Below are 19,432 nucleotides of genomic sequence, written 5' to 3'. Positions count from 1 at the left end.
TATTTTGATATATAATTTTTATATAAAATCCCTCGATTTAATTAAAAAAAATGCTTTGTTTGTTATATAACTTCTAATTAGTAATTCTTTAATAAAAATATATTATTTAATTTCTCTCACATTCAAAATATATATATATATTCTTTTCCACACGATTTATAATTCTAATGCCATTTTGTATTGGTGTTTCTTCATTTTCAATAATTTAATAATAAATTTGATGCAATTCATCAAAAGCCATTTACCTTATAACATTCTTCGTTACTAGTATTTTATCTTTAAAATGAATCCTGTGAAATTACATGCATAACTTATTTGACAAATATATATATAAATATATATGTATAAAATATTTATTCTCTCCTTTAAAAAAGAAATATACATAGACTAAATAGTATTATTTTATTCAATTTTTTTTTTCACTATTTTTTATAATAAGTCAAAAACGATAAATGATATATGATTAAATAGTTTAATTCTATATTAATAAAAGTTAAATGATATAGCAAATATTTGTTTCTTTAATAATATTTTTCTTTATTTCATAAGTATTATATTCCCTTTTGTCTAGCTAAAACTAAAGTTTTATGATTAAAAATGTTTTTTAAGATAAAAAAAAATATATATATATAAAGGAAAAAAAAAGGAAAATATAGAAAGATATTTACATACATAACGTTAAACTGTTTATTAAAAAAAAATGTTAAGGCAAAAATAATAAAGTGATCCATTAGAAGTAATGCTTTGAAGAAAGTTTTAATTTATTAGTTTGTAGAGAAACTTTATATCATCAATGTGCTTTGTTACAATCATATATATTTATAAAACTCTTTAATATTATTCAACATAACTACGTCCTACGGAAGTCAAACCGCAATATTCGTTTAAATGTTTTTTTAAATTGTAGATTTGCCATAGCATAACAAAATGGATTCAATGGACTATTGCAATAACAAAAGTAATAAGACATACTGTATAAAAGATTAAAAGTTGGCGAGTTTATGCATGATGCACAGAAACCGTATATTGTAGCAAGAATATAAAAAGGTGTCCAAAGAACTACAAAAGTTCCCAATATAACCGTAATGGTTCTTAAAGCTTTTCTTGCTCTATTTTCACTTCTTGATGCATTAATATTTCCTGAGTTTTTCTTGTTGCATGATTTACCAATACCAATTGAATTTAATTTTGATATTTGTGGTCTTCTAATTAATCTTAAAAATCTTGTTAAAGAATTTGCTGCTGTACTGGTAAAATTACTTCTTTCTAATGAAATTTTATAAAATTTTCGTTGATTTAATGATATTAATGGTTTTCTAAAATTTTTTTCCTCATCATCTAGATAATGACTAATGACACCAGAATTTTTTTCTTTATCATATCTATCACAAACTTCATTTAATAACGCGGAAGCAGAACGTGCCTTTACTCTGGTTGATGACTTTTTTAAACGTCTAGTAGACCCTCGATGCAACTAAAATATAAAAAAAAAAAGTATATATATATAAATAAATTGAAAAAAAAAAATGAATGGTTTTAGAAAATAAGATTATGTATGCTTTGATGGATGGAAGCATATATGACAATAGAAAAATTAAATTTTTTAGTAATAAATGGGGTTTTGTGATAAATTGACTTTATGGGATTCATAAAAACAAACCTTAGACCGTAAAAATGAAGCTGTTTTAACAGACTTTTTTTCATTCAATCCATTATTTGAACTAACTCCCATGTGTACTGTATCATTATTATTTTGGTCTTCCAATTTATTACTTTCTTCGTTTAAAGAATATATATTAGATGATGTTTTATCTATTTCAAGATATTTTGTAATTTTTTTGTCATCATCTTCATCATCCTCATCATTTTTTGATAATAAATTTGACGTTGTTGTTATTGTAGTAATATTTTCTTCATTATTTATTTTCATTGAACTTTTTTCATCTTGTGTTAAACAATTATCTGTTGGTGGAGGTGGAGGTGATGTTATTGAAAAGAATGAAAGTGAAAATGTTGATGTTGCAGGAGAGATATGACGAATACTTAAACGATTAATTTTTCTTCTCGATGCACCACGAGAATTTAATGATTTTGTATCATCATCAATAAATGGTATTTGATCTTCAAGTATACTAAAACTTTTTAATATACTTGTATCATTTATTTCGTTATCTTGATTTTTTATAGTAGATTTTGATTGAATATCAATTACTGTATATGTATCTGTTTCATTAAATATTGGTTGTATAGATGCAATTTCAATAGCAGTTTCTATAATTGGTGAATCATGGAAACGTAAACTATTATTTCTTAACATTTCATTATTTTTGTTAAGTTTTGGTGGCAAATTTGCGCTGCTAATACCACTATCACTACTATTACTGTTAACAATTTTAGCATCCTTATTATTTTGTTTATGAATTGTTATAATATCATTATTTTCATTAACATATTTCTCATCTTCTTTTTTTTGTATATCTATATTTGTTAACAAAACTAGTGAACCATTGTAACTATTATTTTTAGTTGAAGAAAGATTACAAGGTAAAGAATTATTTAATTGAGGTGGTTGTTGACATGCAGCATTAACAGAATATAATGTATGAGATCTATAAAATAAAAATGATAAAAAGTATATCATTTGACATTAATAATATTGAAGTTATATATTTTAACATATAACTATCATTAGTTAAATGATATTTGAAATTATTAAACACTTATATGCATATGTTAAAATCTAAGTCCCTACAATTATTAACTTTGACATGCTTTTTGCGCGAATTTCACTATAATAAGTAAGTCACAAATTGCTTCCCTAAGGATATTTTATTGGATAAATCCAATTATATGATTCGTGAAGAGATATGTACAAGTATGTGCGTTGATAAGAAGTCAAAGTAGGAAACTACATTGCAAATAGTTAATTTATATTTTACTTAACACCCTGACTTAAGAAACTCTAATATATATTTATTAAAAACTTCAACGCTGAAAATAAGGTTCCCTTAAAGCAGCATGATGCTCTACATAACAACAACATAAAGTTTAACCAACTATTGTGCCAATTTACTAAAGTGGTACAAACATCATTTGTCAAAAAATAATCTTATTTTTAATATAATAAAAATTCTTTCTTTTCAATCATTGTTTTACTAAATATTAAGTAAAAATAATAAATAAATAAATAAATAATAATATTTAATATTTTTACATCCTTGTTTTTCAATAATAATAAACTTTTAATATAATTTTATATCATGAATAAAAAAATATTATAAAATAACTTCCTATGACGTCATTTTAAAGTAATTTAATAAAAGAAAGAATGAATAAAAAAAAAATATATATATATATAAACATACCTAGAATAAGTACTATCAGAAGTATCAGGTTGTGAATCAAGAATACTATTAGAAAAGCCTGTTTCTGAAAATGCTGGAATAGTTGTTGAGACATCCGCTGGTTTCATATGACAATTCTTTTTCATTTCTGCTACAAGTGCAATTCTACCTTGGCGCTAAATATTTACATTATTATTATAAAAATATAATATTATTATTTTTATCACCTGCTCATTTTTCACTGCTAATTTTTTTGCAGCTCTATAAATTCCATAATAAAGAATAAGCATTATAACAAGGGTAGACCAATAATAAGAAATATACATAGTCATATTTACATAAGGATCTGTCATAAATGGCACTATACAATCCGTTGAATCAGGTGGTCTTTTATGGCCTGTAAATGTTTCATATCCAAAAGTAGAAGCAGTAAATAAAACACTTGGAATCTAAATATTATTTATTTATTTATTTATTATAATTATAAAAATAATATTAACTAACCATCCATATTGCTGTAATAATTAATAACATTTTTTTTGGTGTTCTCCAATTTCGATATATGGCAGGATATTTAACAGAACAAAATCTATCAATTGTTATACCTAATACTGTGTAAATTGATGCAAGACAAACAGAATAATCTACAGATAACCACAGGTAACAAAGAAATTCTCCATAATGCCAATGATTGTTATTTAAAACCACATATGTAAAAACCGGAAAACCTTCCAAACCAATAATCTATCCAATATTCTGTTAATTTTTTTTATATTTTTTAAAAATATTTTTACTTCAATGTCCTAACTATTTTTAAAAAAAAAAAAGATAAATTTTTTATTTCTTACATCAATCATCAAAATGTCTAGATATAAATATTAACCCCTAATAAATCTTTCTGAATATACATTTTTATTAGTCTAGCTTAAATTTTGATATAGATAAATTTTATAACCCCAAATGAAATCATTTCTTTCATCTTTCGTTTAAGGCAATCTACAAAGTAAAAACTATGATTTAAGAAATTTTATCTTTATTTAAAATGGCAATGTTAAAGTTATCATATCTGTCGACAGATATTCATTCATATCATTTTCTGTCATCATAAGAAAAGCTCTTAACATAAAGAATTTAGGCCCAAGGGACTATCAATCACACCATTAAAAAAAATACATATGAGTTAATTTTAAATTATATAAAATAAAATTATTAATGTAAAATTTCTCTCGTAGGCAAAAAGATAAATATAGTTAAAAGTAAAGATATGTTATAAAAAAAAAAACAAAAAATAAATAAATAAAAAATTAATAAATTTATCATTGTATTTGTTAATAATCTTTATTATCTATATAAACTTTAATCATTTTTAAATTTATCATTAAATACTTTAAAAATAATTTAATTAAATATTATAAAATGTTGCGCAATTAATTATAACTTTTTTGTTTCAAATTTAAAATTAATTTATATTAACTATCTCAAAGAGTATTTAATTTTTTCATCTTAAAATAACATTTATAAAAATTAAAATATAATATAAAAAATCATTATAGAAAAAAAAATTATTATATTAATTAGAATAAATTAATTTTTAGGACATTTTATATAAAAAATAATGTATAAATTAAACGTACCAAATCTGAAACAGCTAAACTGAAGATGAAGTAATTTGATGGTTGACGAATATTTTTTTCTAAATAGTACGATAAAAGCACAACCAAATTACCCAAAACTGTTATAACAGATAAAAAACCCATAAATATTATTAATAAAATGGAACCAATTCCAAAAGATACAGGTGGTCCTGGTGTTGTTATAACATAGTTTTCCACCAAAACAGAAGAATCATTGAATATCATTTTTATATATATGCATGTATATTTTCTATACTTTTCTTATCATCATAGATTAAATGTAATACACTTAATTAGAAAAAATATGCCATAACGAAAATTAAAAGGCACTAATTGTCTTTGATACAATATTATTTTATTTTTCTTCAAAAAAAAAAAGAAAATACCTTCAATAGTGTAAATAGTTTAACAAAAATTTGACCATTACAGATTTATTAGGAAATTGAAAATAAGGCAAATTTAACTCTTACTTCAGACACTTTTATCAGCTAAGAAGAAAAGTTGGATATAAGTAAAAACTACATTCAAAGATGCACTGATAGCTTAAATTGGACCGCCTTGAAGAAAACCACGCCTATAAAAATTCTTTATATTTCTTTCCTTGGTGGTTTTTAAAAAGAAAAAAAAATTTTTTTTTATATTTAATATTTATCGGTAGGATGAATAAATATAAATTTATCAAAAGTACTTCTAATGAGGATTATTTTTATATACATTTGAAAAATTATGTTATTTTACAAAATTTAAAACTCATTTGACAATTTATATTGTACTTAATTTACATTTTTATATGATAAAAAAAAATTAATAAATAAAACTTTATAATTACAAATTATTTTAAATAAGTAATTTAATAAATTGATCATTAACTGTTAAAATTTTTAATGTTTTTAAATAACATTTAAGTGTATTGTAATATTTTTTTAAAAAAATATATATATATATATATATATTTATTTATTAAAGGATTATTGAAAGTAGTGTCAAGGTTATACGACTAAGATTTTCGCAATTATCATTTATAAATATGAAGGCAATAATATAACATTATTATATTTCTTCAATGAAATCATTACAAGTGTTAGCATTGTTTTTGTATGATTAATTAAAATAAAAAAATTTTGATAAATTTTTACTATTAAAAGTAGAGTGATTAATTAATTTTTATTTTAACAATTTTCAGTTAACATGATTATTTATTTTGTAATTTTCATTATATATGAATTCATATTTTTCCATTTAATCATAAAAGACAAAAGTTTAACCTTAATAAGTTATTTTATCTAACAAACAAAAAAAAGCAATAGTATAAATTTTAATGTAAAATTTTTATTTATTTATTGTTAAAGTAGAAAAAAAAAATTATATATTTGACAGGAAAGTATCATAAAAATTATATCAATAAATTATATAATCATTGGTAACAATTAGGTTAAAAAAAAATTCGATCTAAAACTTATAAATAATTTATATTTTAATAAGTTATTGTTATTTTAATTTAATATTAATTTGTATTTTCAAATCAACATTTTATTTATACTTAAGTTTTATACTAAATATAGTATTATGAATGTTTTATCAATTCTTTTTTTTTTTTATTTAAAAATGTCTTTTTAAATAAATTTTTAGCATTTTATTTTACTTATTATTTGGAATGAAATTTTGCCTGTTGTTTTGATGTTAAAATTTTATAATAAAACTTATTAATAGATATAGTTTGGTTAAAAGTATGTTGTACATTTTAATATTAAATTTGCTACAAATAAAATCATAAATATAGTAAATTATTTGTAAGAGTATTGAATTAAAATCAATTGTATTATATTTTTTTTATTTTAATATATTATAACCACATTATAATATTATGTATCATGTGTAGTTTATAATAATCATATACCCATTAAACAAATAATAAAAATTAAACTTTTTTTTTAATTAAAATCTTAGTTCAAATAAAATTACAAAACAAATATATTGTTAAGATAGATATTTTAAAATTATTAAAATACATATTTATGTTGTTTGCTAAATTATGATAAATCATATCCTTAAAACATTTACTTAAAATGTTGATTTATCCAATGACATTAGTATCATTAAAATAAAGTATTGTAAATTTACATTTAAAAAATTGTTTAGTCTTTAACGATTCTCATGTCATAATTAAAACTATATTAGTAATAATAATTAATCATTGAAACTAAGGAATAATTTTTAATCATCTTTATATATGTATTAATATGAATTTTTTTTATGTTCTTTGAAAAAAAACTACTTATGTAAGAAATTCTTCCTTTTTTTTAATTTTTCATTCTATATTTATCTTTTTTTTTTATTGCAAAGCAATCAAATAGAAAACATCATACTTCTCTAATGAATATTAAAAATAGTATTCATTATTTTGTAAATATTAATTAAACATTTAGTGCATCATACTTTTCTAACTAAATTAAGAAAGTAATATTAAATTGGCAATAATATTTTTATGTCAAAATTTAATTATTAACTACAATATAAACACAAAACTAAAACACATATTTTAAAATCAAACTAACAAGAAATAAGCAAACATTTAGCAATATAGTAAGAAGTGTTTGATACAGGTTATTTTTATTAAATTATATTAAAGCATTAATAAGTTAAAATAATTCCATATATTACAATATTTAGCTATATTTAATTATGGATTTATTTTTATGATAAACTTATAATTATATAATGTTATAGTATGAATTTATTTTTTATTACCTAACAAATAAAATGAATTTATCTACTTTTTATCCTAAAATATCACATGCTTATGTGGAAAAATTATTCAATTTATTATAATAATATTAATTATTTTTCTTAATAATATTATATTACAAAAAAAATTAATAAAAATTAAATATATAATTTATAAATTATAACAAATAAACTTAACAAAAATTTTATTATTTCATCTAATTTTTTAATAAATTTTAGATTTATTTAAATATACTTACATCATTAATTTTGTTATAGTAAATCTTTTCATATACTTTTATCCCTTTTAAGCATTATTTGAAATTAAATATCCGTTGTTTTTAAGTTAATTTCTTTTATATCTTATACAATAAATTTGATTAATGTCATTTCTAAAAATTATATTATTGTAATAAACATAAATTTCACCATATAACAATTTTTCTTTTTTTATGTTTCATTTATTATGTATCATATATTATATGATATTATTATTCCATTCAATGGCATAAATATATTTAACAACAATACTTTGTTAAGGCATTCATATAAAAACAATTTTATTTTTTGATGTTGCCGACATAACCATGTATGAGTACATTTCTCCAAATAATCCAATGACGAAAATCATTGGCAAAATATTCATTAAGGATTAAAAGGTTGCATATAAGATTTTTTTTACAATCATTTATAATGACAATATTAAACAGATTTACCTAATTAACTATCATCGTAATATTCTATTTTTAAATATTTTATTTAAATTTAATAAATTATTCCAGTTATATTTTTTTTACCACATATAAATAATAGGTATAATGTCAATGTTGGATAGTAGGATTATTGCTGGTCTTCAAAGCCGTTTTAAAAAGCATGATAGAAATATGTGGATATTTACAGAAGAGGAACTTGCTAATGTGCCTAGTATTAAAGATGGTATGTCAGCTCAAGAAGTTTTGAATTGTAGAATTAGAACGGCAAATTATATAACACAAATGATGATAATGCTCAATAAAAGAGCCACGGGTGTTAAAAGAATGTATGTTTAAGAAGATTATTAGTATTTTTCTTTACTCTTACTACAAATGAAGTTTTAATTATTAAAAATTTTAATAATATGCACTTGTTTTTTTAGAACACAATTGTGTACGTGTATTGCAATTACACATATGCATCGTTTTTATACTTTACATAGTTTCAAACATTTTAATATGATAGATGTTGCAGCATCATGCCTTTATTTAGCTTGTAAAACAGAAGATTGTTATAGGAAAATATCATATGTTATTCATGCATGGTGGAAAATAAAATATCCTAATGAACAACCTCCAGATGATAAAGATGATTCATTTATACAATCTAAAAAATTAATTGAAATGATAGAAAATTTATTGTTGAAATCTGTTAATTTTGATATGCAATTATTAATTCCACATTATGTTGTTTTACGGGTATGCCAAAGCTGTAAAGTAGGTATGTATTAAATATTTTTAAAAGAATAGTTTTTTTAAATAATATTTTAGATCGAAATGTTATTTCTGCTGCTTATTTTTATGTTATGGATATGATTCACTTAACTGATTGGGCTGTGAGGTATTCAGATGATACACTTGCTTGCTTAGGATGTCATTTAGCTATAAGTCATGCTATTGGTGATGGTGATGAAAGATTAAAATCTACTATTATGGAGGTTGATCCTTGTGAGTATATTATAAAAAATAGCAACAATACGATATCAAGATCACTAATTAGTACGTTGGCTAATGAATTCCTGTTTTTCTTAGAAGATAACAAAGATAAAATGACATTTAGACGTCACTTGAGATTTAGAGAAAAACGAGATACAGGATGTTACACAAAAAATCAGGCTATTGCAATCTAGTACTTTTATATGTATTCATTTTTATGTTAATGTTTAATTGTATACTTTGGTAAAAAAAATAAATAATAGTTACAAAAACATACTCTGTGATTATTTTAATTTATTTTTAGGTGATTATCTTTAAGTAATAGAGTTAAATATCGATAATAGCACAGTCAATAATAGTGATTTACTATTCTTAACATTGAAAATACTATTATTCAAGAAAGTAAATATAACATTGAGAAATTTAAGAAAAAAAAATTTTAGTATCATTGAAATAGAATTAGTTTATGTAAGTTGTAAAAGCAATTTTTTAAAACTAAAAAATTAGATAAAAAAAAGAGAGGGATAGGTACTGGAGAAGTAAAATATTTTTTAACAAAAAAAAAATTCATTAGTAATTACTTTGCTACAATTTTTTTTTATATCACCATAATAAGACATCATCAATATATTATGGTAAGTGTTAAATTGCACTTAAATTAAGAATTTTAAAAAAGAAGATGTAGATAAAATTTTAAGAAGAATGAAATTAAGATGTTAGATAAATAAAAAAAATTAGTTCACATTTTTAGAGATGAAATTTTATTACAAAATAAAATTATAATAAATAGTTAATTATTTTAAGTATTAGCATTTTAAGTTATAAAATAAGTCAATTGGACTTGTATATTAAAAAGTAAAGTGTCAAAATATATGCTTCATCAACAATTGTTATTCAAAGTTAATACTTAACAAATATAAATTTGTACCCATTTATGCTTTTATAGTGTAAAAAAAATATCCAATAAAATTAAAATGTGGTTAATACCTATCAGAAGGCATAATAAAAAATGACTTTTCTTTCTATAGTATTATTTGCATTCAAATAGTTATTTTATATTAAATTAAAATATCTTTAATAAAAATGTCAAAAATATGACTTTTTAAAATTTGGATAAGTAAATTTTAATATATATTATTTTTATAAAAGTATTTTTACTGTTCAAAAATATTCCAACAATTTATTTTTGAGGTTAAATAGTTTTATTTAAATTGTTTTGATAAAATTTATTTTTAAAAAAAATTATATAATACTATTTATTTTTATTATATTTCAATTTTACATGACAATATAAAAACTTATGATATATCAAATCTTGACATACAAATAAATGGTTTGATAAAATTATAAAAAATTTATGAGACTTATCAATATAAATTAAGTATAATTTTATTTTTAACTTCATATTTTCTAACAAACTTTGGTTATTTTTTTATATCATTATGTAATAGCAAATATATACTTAACTGAAATAAAATGACAATTTACAAATTATGATTGTTTATTTTTCGATATTGCAAAATAAGATTTATATAATTGGATTATCAGTTTCCGTTTCTTCATTTTCGACTAGATTACTCTGAAATATATTTTAAATTAGATAGTATTTAATAAGAAGAAATTTAAAAAATTAATCATTTTAAAATAAACACTTACATTTTCAGAAGTGGAATCGTAGTAACTCTTATTTTTGTAGTAAGACCAAAGTCCGAAGGACAATACAACACATGAAGCAAATAAACAACAAATTCCAATAATAATTGCAATAGAATTAAAGAATGAAATTCCATGCATCAATTCTTCTCTGGTTTGTGAGTCCATTGAAATTGACTCCTTCATATAAAAAATAGGGAAAATAAGATTATCTTGTTTTGATGTTACTTGAAATATTTTATTTAACATTCCAAGATTAATTTGAGATCTAGATTCAACATGAATTGTAACTCCGGTGTCAGGTTCAATTTCAAGATAAGTTACATCATCATTTGTATCATTACTTATGCCAGTAAATTTATCACTCATTTCTGGAGGACATGAAGTAAAGTGAGGAGGTGAAATATATATTTTTGGAGCATCTGGAACGCAAACAGAAGCATCTATTAACCCATTTGGATGACAACCTTCAATTTGAATATCTGTATTATTAAAATATCTAGGAGTTGAAGGATCACAAAAACCTTTTCTTTTTTCTTCTTGCATATTTGACATAGATTTTGAAGAAGTATACATATAACTTTTGACACCTTCAAAATTATTTTTTTTTTCAAAATCAAATACTATACTTCTACAAGCCTGGCCAGCAAATATTATAATAGGTTTTGATGAATCAATATTTGGAGGATACATCTGTCCATCAGTTTCACGGATAATTCTTGCTTCCTCTCCATACCAGTAAGTTGTATCTAATTTTCCATACATTCCATTCCAACCATAAATATGACTTAATTTACTTCTATCTTTTAATCCAGTATCAATTGTATATACACCATCAGAAGTTCCATTTTTATTATAAAAGAAACCAATTTTTTGATCAATTTTAAAAACATCACATATTTGTGATAATAATGGTTGAGAACAAATTAATCTTAAAATAGGATCTTTATATCCTTCAAATAATGCTTCTCTAACGGTAATATTAATAAATGGTGAAATATGTTCAGTTTTTAAAAATACATCAATGGCATTTCTTAAGAAAAAATGATTTGAATATTGTGCTATTTTCTAAAATTTAATAATAAAATATTATATATATATTTTTTTTAATTAATGATAAAAACTTACTTGAAAAACTACACTTGGAATTACAACATAGTCATCTAGTGAACAAGATTTACATGATAAACTTTCATTAAAATAATAAAATCTATGATTTTCATACTCAATTTTAGTATCATTTTCTAAAAATTTAATATTCATTTTTTCTTGTCTTTCATCAAAATAGTATGGTCCAATCTCTTCTAAAATAGGTTTATCACCCTTACTATAGATATCTTTTGAATTTTTTACAGAATAAAAGTAAAATCTAACACTCATATTGTAGATAGGTTTTTGCCATGCTTTTGTAATTGCATTATATGTTCCATTTTCATCTCTACCAAGATAATCCATCTAAAAAAAAAAAGTTTGTTTTTTATAAATTTTAATTAACAAAAAAAAACCATACCTTTGCAAAGACATTATTTATGTAACCTGGAACAAAATACAATATTGGTGCTCCCATAAATATTAAAATAATACCAATTAAAATGACAATTCTTGAAGTGTTTAAGGATATCATTTTTATAAGTTAGAAAAGTTTTATAATATATTGGTCACTAAATAGTTAAGTTACACGTAAATTTTTATTTTTTTTCCTATAATAAAAAAATATATATATTTATGTGTAAATCAATGAAAAAATGTTAGATATATTTGTATATAGTAAATATAGTAAATGTTTTACGATTATATTTTCAAAGTAAACAACTTAACGAATGAAAATTATGTAGAAAAAGTAGATTTTATTAATATAAAATAGATGTAAATTATTAATAATAATAAAATACTAAAAAATAAATTACATAATATTGTTATATTTAATAAAATATTTTAGGTTAATTAAAGTATAAAGAGAAAAAAACAACTTAGTTTAAGTTACACATAATTGATAATATATTTCATCATAATATATACCATTCCAATTTGTTTGTGAATTTACTTTTTATAATCAGAAATAAACATAATGTTGATGAAATGTGTGAAATTGAAGTAAAATCAATTTATGATTAAAAATAATGAAAGTTTATAAGTAAAATATTTCTATAATGTCATTTGTTTGAATTATAAATCACCACATTTTGATTTTTTTTGTCTGTTGGTAGTGTTTTTAATTTGGCAATTTGATTTGTGTAATAAATATTGACACATTATTAATATCAAAAATAAATTTTAATATTTTTTCTCTTCAGCAATTTACTGTTATACAAAATGTTGTTTAATAAATGTGATGTTTATTTGATTTCATTTTTATTTTTATATCTGCTTTTAAAGTAAGGTTGAATTGTTTATTTTGTAAAAGATTAGTTGTTGTGTGATTTGAATTTTTATTATTTTATTGTCTTTTTATTTTAATTGGACAAATTTTCATAAATGTATATGTTGTATGTGATGAGGATAAAGTAATATTATAGATTAGTTGGCATTAAAAACAAATTATCTATATTTGATTAATTATAAGAATTGATAGTGTAAATTATGGAATGATATATCTTTTTATTTCAATGCCAAGTGGTATGTGAAACTGTTGGTCTTATTGATAATAAAAGTAGAAATTGTTTATAATATTTTATAATTATTTTAATCAATTCAGAAAATGGTTTATTTATATTTCTTAATTTTAATTGATTACTGTGCTCACTTTCATTTTTTGTAATATATTTAATACGTTAAGAAATTGTAAAAATTATCAAATAAAAAAGTTAAAACTTCAAACTTTTCTTGATTAAGTTTGTTGTTATGTAGATAGAAATAAACTGCTGTGGTTTTTTTTTTACAATCTATTTGAAAACAGTAATTTTTGAAGATAGTAGAGGAGAGGGATATGACGATGTTCCGAGTAATTCAATTGTTATGATGTAAATTTTTTTTTTTAAATAGAGGTTAATGTGGTTTGTACATTTCTTTTAAAAACTATTTTAAAAGTACTTTATCAATACAAAGCTTGGTTTGTTTTATTAGATTTCTTTCTTTTTTTTTCATGTGATTTTCTCTTAAAAATCGTATATGACAAATCATCTTATAATGTATCAATATAATATATAACACTTTGCAACAATGATGTTTTTAAACTTTTTTTTTTATTTGATAAACCAATAAAAGTATGTAAGATAAACTTATGAACTTGTTATAATTGTTGTAAATATAATAATGCCACAAATAATGGATTAAAAAATAAATCAAGCATAGTCAAAGCAACTTATTATTATTCATACATTTTTGGAGAAAATGAGGAAGAAGAAGTTGGTAAAATATTATGTAGATTTCATGTAAATCATCTTTAATTTTATCTACCCTATAATAAAGTTCAGTTAAAATATTGTTAAATTATATATTTAAATCATTTTATTTGTTAGTTAATACATCAATAATAAAAGTTATCACAATAATATTATTTTGTCAGACATCTCTTCCTTAAAAATGATCCATTAGTTTTTTTTTAACAGTTAAAAGCTAACTATTAATTTAACATGAATATATTATTATCTTTTTTTACCTTTTTATTTAATAAAAATGTTAGTGAAATAGCTATAATTTTAATAATTTTTTGTTTACGATAATCTTTACAATGATTATTACTTTTTTCTTTATTAACCTACAATTTTCTTATCTCTTTGTTATTTCTTATGTAGTAGTGTCTTCTATTCCTGAAATAGTTTAATACATGTAACAATTTGTACTTTGGTTAGCAAAAAAAAGTACATTTATACATTAAAAAAGGAAAAAAAAAAGGACACAAACTAAAAAATAACACCATAGATCAGTTATTTTAATTTCTATTTATTTTCATGATGATTTTTGATCTCTTAATTTTTTATTAAATTGGAGCTCTTCATTCAATTCATTATTTATATATATATATATATATATCTCAGTTTATTGCTAAAATTAAAAAAAATAATATTTTTTTAAAATAAAAATGCTTACAGTTAAATTAAAGAAAAGAAAAATTTATGATGATAATAATAAGGGATTTCGGTTTTTGATAAAAAAAAAATGATTGTTATTGTTTTTTAAAACATCTTTAAAATTCAAATGTCCCAGAGATCGTAAAAAATGTCATTAGAAGTCATGATATTTTATTAATATCAAATAAAAATTTTAAAAGAAATAGAGAAGAGGGAAAATAAAACTACTATTAACACAAGAAAAATAACATTTTCACACTTTTTTGATAATAAAAAAAAGTTCCCCAATAAAAGAAAAGCAACTTTTAATAATATTAATTTAGAAATACATACTTTAACATTTTAACAAATTCAACAAAATGTTATTTATCAGTGGTTTTGTCAACCTAAATTTGTTCAAAAAAAACTTTGAAAATACTTCTGATGAAATATTAGTTAAAGCTGTAGGCAAAAATGGAAGAGACTTCAGCAAAAAAAAATTCACAATTGTCGATTGTAGACTTCTATATCAATAGAAAGTAGGTCATATGAAAAAATCTGTGGATTTTTATAATACTTATGAAAATTTTCACTGTTTTTTTTTTTCTAACAATATAAATGATATTAGTATAAGAAAAAAAATTTCATTATTTTATTAATCAAATTCAAAAGTACTTTGAATGTAAATTATTTTTTTATTCCAATAAAATTAGTTGAAAAATAAAAAATTTCTAGAAACTCTAAATTACGTAAGGTTGATGTAAAAAAAAATATATATATATATATCTAATAGATGTTGGGCATGAAAATTTTTTTAAACAGAAAACATATTGTGAATATTGAGATCCACGTGAATATATAAAACCATTATTTTATGCTTATCTTTAAGATAAAAATAAAATTTAAAAAAAAACATAAAAATAAGATAAAATCATTTTAAAAAATTCTATCATTAAAAAATACTCAAATGAGTGAAGATAACTTATGAATTTTAATGTTGAGTTATGCAATATAAACATATTTTTAATTTTATCAATTATACTTGTAATAAAATACATCGATAACAACTAATAATATAATTTTATTATTTGTTTTTGAAAAAATAAAATTTTCTAGAAAACTTATAATGTTTTTAAAAAAAAATTGTTTCAATAACATTTAATGAAACTTATTTCTATCGCCATTGAATCAGAAAATATATATATATATATTATGGCATATGTTTATCCAATCACATTTTAAAAAAGATTATATTTATTTGTTAAAAATATACGTTTAATATTAAATATTGTATATTAAGATAATACTATATATTTATGGCATACATTTACACAGATCAGAATTCAAAAATATATGTAGAATTATTTTTGTATTTAAAAAAATGTTACTAGTTAGAATATTATTAATGTAATTGTTATCCAACATCATTTAGAATTACAAGTATTAAATGGATTCATGTGTGTATAATACTTATATGATTAAAATAAAAATTTTAAATTATTTTAAAAATAAAAAAGTTTCACCTAGTTTATATAAAACTAAAACAGTAGGTCATCAAAATCGGTCCTCATTATAAATAAGATAATTTAAAATCTTAAAAGTTTTTCTTTCCACTCTTAATATTATTGATTAAACTCCATAAGATTTTAAAATATTTTCCTACAGATTTGCCCCAATATAAAATTAACCAATGAAACCATTTTTTTTTAGATTAATAAGATTATTTTGAACTTTTGTATTACACAATTCCAAAAGATTAGAATCTTTCTACACATACATTTCGTAATGGTTTTAAAAACATTGACAAAAAATTGCTATTTTAAATTGATAAATTTAAAATGATTCTGCAAATTTCTTTTTGTCAAATAATTCTTGACTATTTTAAACAGCTAAACATAAAATTATTATCTTTACATATATAATGATACCCCTTGATGACATCTTTTGTATAGCATGATAATAATAAATTAAACTATAGTAATAGTTGTAATTCCTTATTTTGTTTTCGTAATCATTTTTTTTTTCAAATAAAATTAAAAAGTTGGTGAAATTCTTTTTTTTTCCATACTTTAGAATTAATGAAATGTTAGAAGTTGTTGTATACTTTTCTTTTTTCATGTATTTTACTAATTCAAAAATCTTTTATAATTTACACATTACTATAATTTTGAATATTCGAAAATAATTTGTTAAATATTTATTTTATTTGACTTTTTTATGAAGAAATTTTTTTTATAGTATGAAAGATTTTAATGTAAAAATGATGAAACACAGAAGTAATATTGTTTCAAATGACAAATCTTCTCATGAAATTTTTAATAATAATTTAAATTCAACATCTGAAAAAGATTGTGAAGACAAATTGTTAACAGCAAAAAGGATAGGATGTTTTGTTATATTAGAAATCAAAAGTAGACTTAATCAATCAAGACATACAAATCATTTTAAAATGTATGTTTATATTTTATTTTTCTTTCAATTTATAAAATAAATATTTTTAGAAAAAATTGTCATGTATGTTATGCCATTGACTATTTTTACAGGTTTGTTTCTGAACATGGAGTTGAATTATTTGATATAGTTGCTGTTGCTACATTGTCTTTGTATTATGCTTTGAAACAAAAAACAAATAAAGTTAAACTAATGGAGTTTGTTTATCTTTATTTATTTATTCGTTATCCAGATATAGCCTTTGAAGGTGAAGTATGGCTTAATGTATGGTTTTTAAAATTCTTAATCTTTTAATATTTTTTTTTTTTAGTATTCACAACCAACCAGAGAATTGTTTCTTTTTATTGAAAATGTTTTGATTAAAACAATAGGTAATATAATGTAAAATATTTTCTTTAAATATATTTTAGGATTTAATTCTGATATCATTGACAACAACACCACTGGCCTTTTATTTTTCCAGATAACGAGAGAATTAAAGTTACCAGAAAAAATTTTTATAAGAGCTTGCTTCTTCTTTGGAGAATTTATATATTTTACAAATTTGGATAGAAAATTTGATTCAGCTACAATTGCTGCCACATCAATTGAGTTAGCTTTGAAACATAGAAATGAAGGTAGAACTGATTTTATACAGTTTAGAGATTCCCTGGCAAATGCAGAAAGTTATGCTTTAAAATTGTTATCTAAAGATGATGAATTTTTTTCAGTTCTTATAAAAGGTAAAAAAAATTTAATTATTTTTTTTAGTAATATTTTTTTTTCTAGAATGTTCAAACGAGTTCATAAATATTATAGAAAATTTAAAATATGATAAAAAATTTGTTAACTTTGTAACTGGTCGTTTTGAGTGTATGAAAAAAAATAGGATTTGGATGGATTTTTGTTTTAGACCAGAAGTTATGTGAATTGTGTGACAACCTGTATTTAATAAATTATTAGAGCATATAAATATTTTTTTTTTCTAAAACAATATTTTTATATCTAGTTTGTGGTATTATTAAATACAGTTTTTTACTTTTTACAGATAAAAGTTAAGCATAAGAATAATTTACTTATATGGTAAACTATGGTAGTCGTAAAGTTATAATATTTTTTTTATGCTTATAGAATTTTATTTACATCACTTTTAACTATTTTTCCCTTTTGAAATTAAATATATTGTTATTTATTTATTAAAACATCTTTAATTTGTTATATCAAAAGTTTTTTTTTTCTGTCACAAAAATTTTTATTACTTTTATCAGATTCATCTCAAAAGTATTTGTACTTTAAAAAAGTCACCTTGTATTGTAATTTTTAAAGTATGATCAAAGTTTTAAAAAAATCTTTTTTAATTGAAAAATTGTAAAGAATGTTTATGATTTTATTATTTTTTGTCATAAGTTTTTTATTCAAAATTTGTTTTTATATAAAATATTTAATTTATTACAAGTAGTGTCTTTTGATTTTACGATAAATATAATTTTTAAAATTATTAGGTTAAGTGTACTTTTAATTTTTTACTATAGCTGTAAAGTAATCTTAATCATTAATATTACTACTTTTCTTGTTAACTTTTAATGATTAAAGAACTATTATTGTGATCGAAGTTTCATAATCTTCAACAATAAATTTTTTAATATCATAAAAACTTTAGATAAATGTACTCTTATGAAGTTTAATATTAAAAGAAAGTAAATTTGAACAATCAAAATACTATTAATAATTATTTTTAATAATATAACTTTAATGATTATGTCTTGTTATGCTTTTTATATTTTTATATTAACATTATAGTAAACATGCATATAAAATGAAAAAATATAATTCTTAAAAAAAAATTATTTATTCTAGTATAAAATATAAACTATATAGTATAAAATAACCTTAACCATACAATTTTATTTTAATTATATGTGAAAAATAATATGAGACAACATTTTTAGATAAAATTAATATAACAACAT

General features: G+C 20.6%; 4 protein-coding genes across 4 annotated transcripts; 2 read left to right on the top strand and 2 right to left on the bottom strand.

Moving 5' to 3' along the window:
* Positions 1-850: 850 nt before the first annotated feature.
* Positions 851-5,203, bottom strand: SRAE_2000173100 (G protein-coupled receptor, rhodopsin-like family and GPCR, rhodopsin-like, 7TM domain-containing protein; the record flags this gene model as incomplete). Its single annotated transcript, XM_024652717.1, has 6 exons — positions 851-1,474; positions 1,661-2,609; positions 3,366-3,520; positions 3,572-3,793; positions 3,849-4,088; positions 4,979-5,203. 6 exons carry the CDS (start codon positions 5,201-5,203, stop codon positions 851-853), a joined length of 2,415 nt encoding a protein of 804 aa, XP_024506266.1.
* A 3,317-nt stretch (positions 5,204-8,520) lies between these two features.
* SRAE_2000173000 (Cyclin-T) lies at positions 8,521-9,584 on the top strand (the record flags this gene model as incomplete). Its single annotated transcript, XM_024652716.1, has 3 exons — positions 8,521-8,741; positions 8,838-9,175; positions 9,226-9,584. The coding sequence occupies 3 exons, from the start codon at positions 8,521-8,523 to the stop codon at positions 9,582-9,584; spliced, it is 918 nt and encodes a 305-aa protein (XP_024506265.1).
* A 1,334-nt stretch (positions 9,585-10,918) lies between these two features.
* Positions 10,919-12,667, bottom strand: SRAE_2000172900 (CD36 antigen family-containing protein; the record flags this gene model as incomplete). Its single annotated transcript, XM_024652715.1, has 5 exons — positions 10,919-10,969; positions 11,047-12,111; positions 12,172-12,498; positions 12,554-12,579; positions 12,628-12,667. 5 exons carry the CDS (start codon positions 12,665-12,667, stop codon positions 10,919-10,921), a joined length of 1,509 nt encoding a protein of 502 aa, XP_024506264.1.
* A 4,625-nt stretch (positions 12,668-17,292) lies between these two features.
* SRAE_2000172800 (Cyclin-like domain-containing protein) lies at positions 17,293-18,391 on the top strand (the record flags this gene model as incomplete). Its single annotated transcript, XM_024652714.1, has 5 exons — positions 17,293-17,483; positions 17,534-17,747; positions 17,794-17,854; positions 17,894-18,205; positions 18,252-18,391. The coding sequence occupies 5 exons, from the start codon at positions 17,293-17,295 to the stop codon at positions 18,389-18,391; spliced, it is 918 nt and encodes a 305-aa protein (XP_024506263.1).
* Between the last annotated feature and the right edge of the window lie 1,041 nt (positions 18,392-19,432).

The sequence above is a fragment of the Strongyloides ratti genome, assembly GCF_001040885.1.
Source record: "Strongyloides ratti genome assembly S_ratti_ED321, chromosome : 2".
NCBI classification, from domain to species: Eukaryota; Metazoa; Nematoda; class Chromadorea; order Rhabditida; family Strongyloididae; genus Strongyloides; species Strongyloides ratti.
Note: the sequence above shows the minus strand (reverse complement) of the source record. Positions and strands in the feature narration are given on the sequence as shown.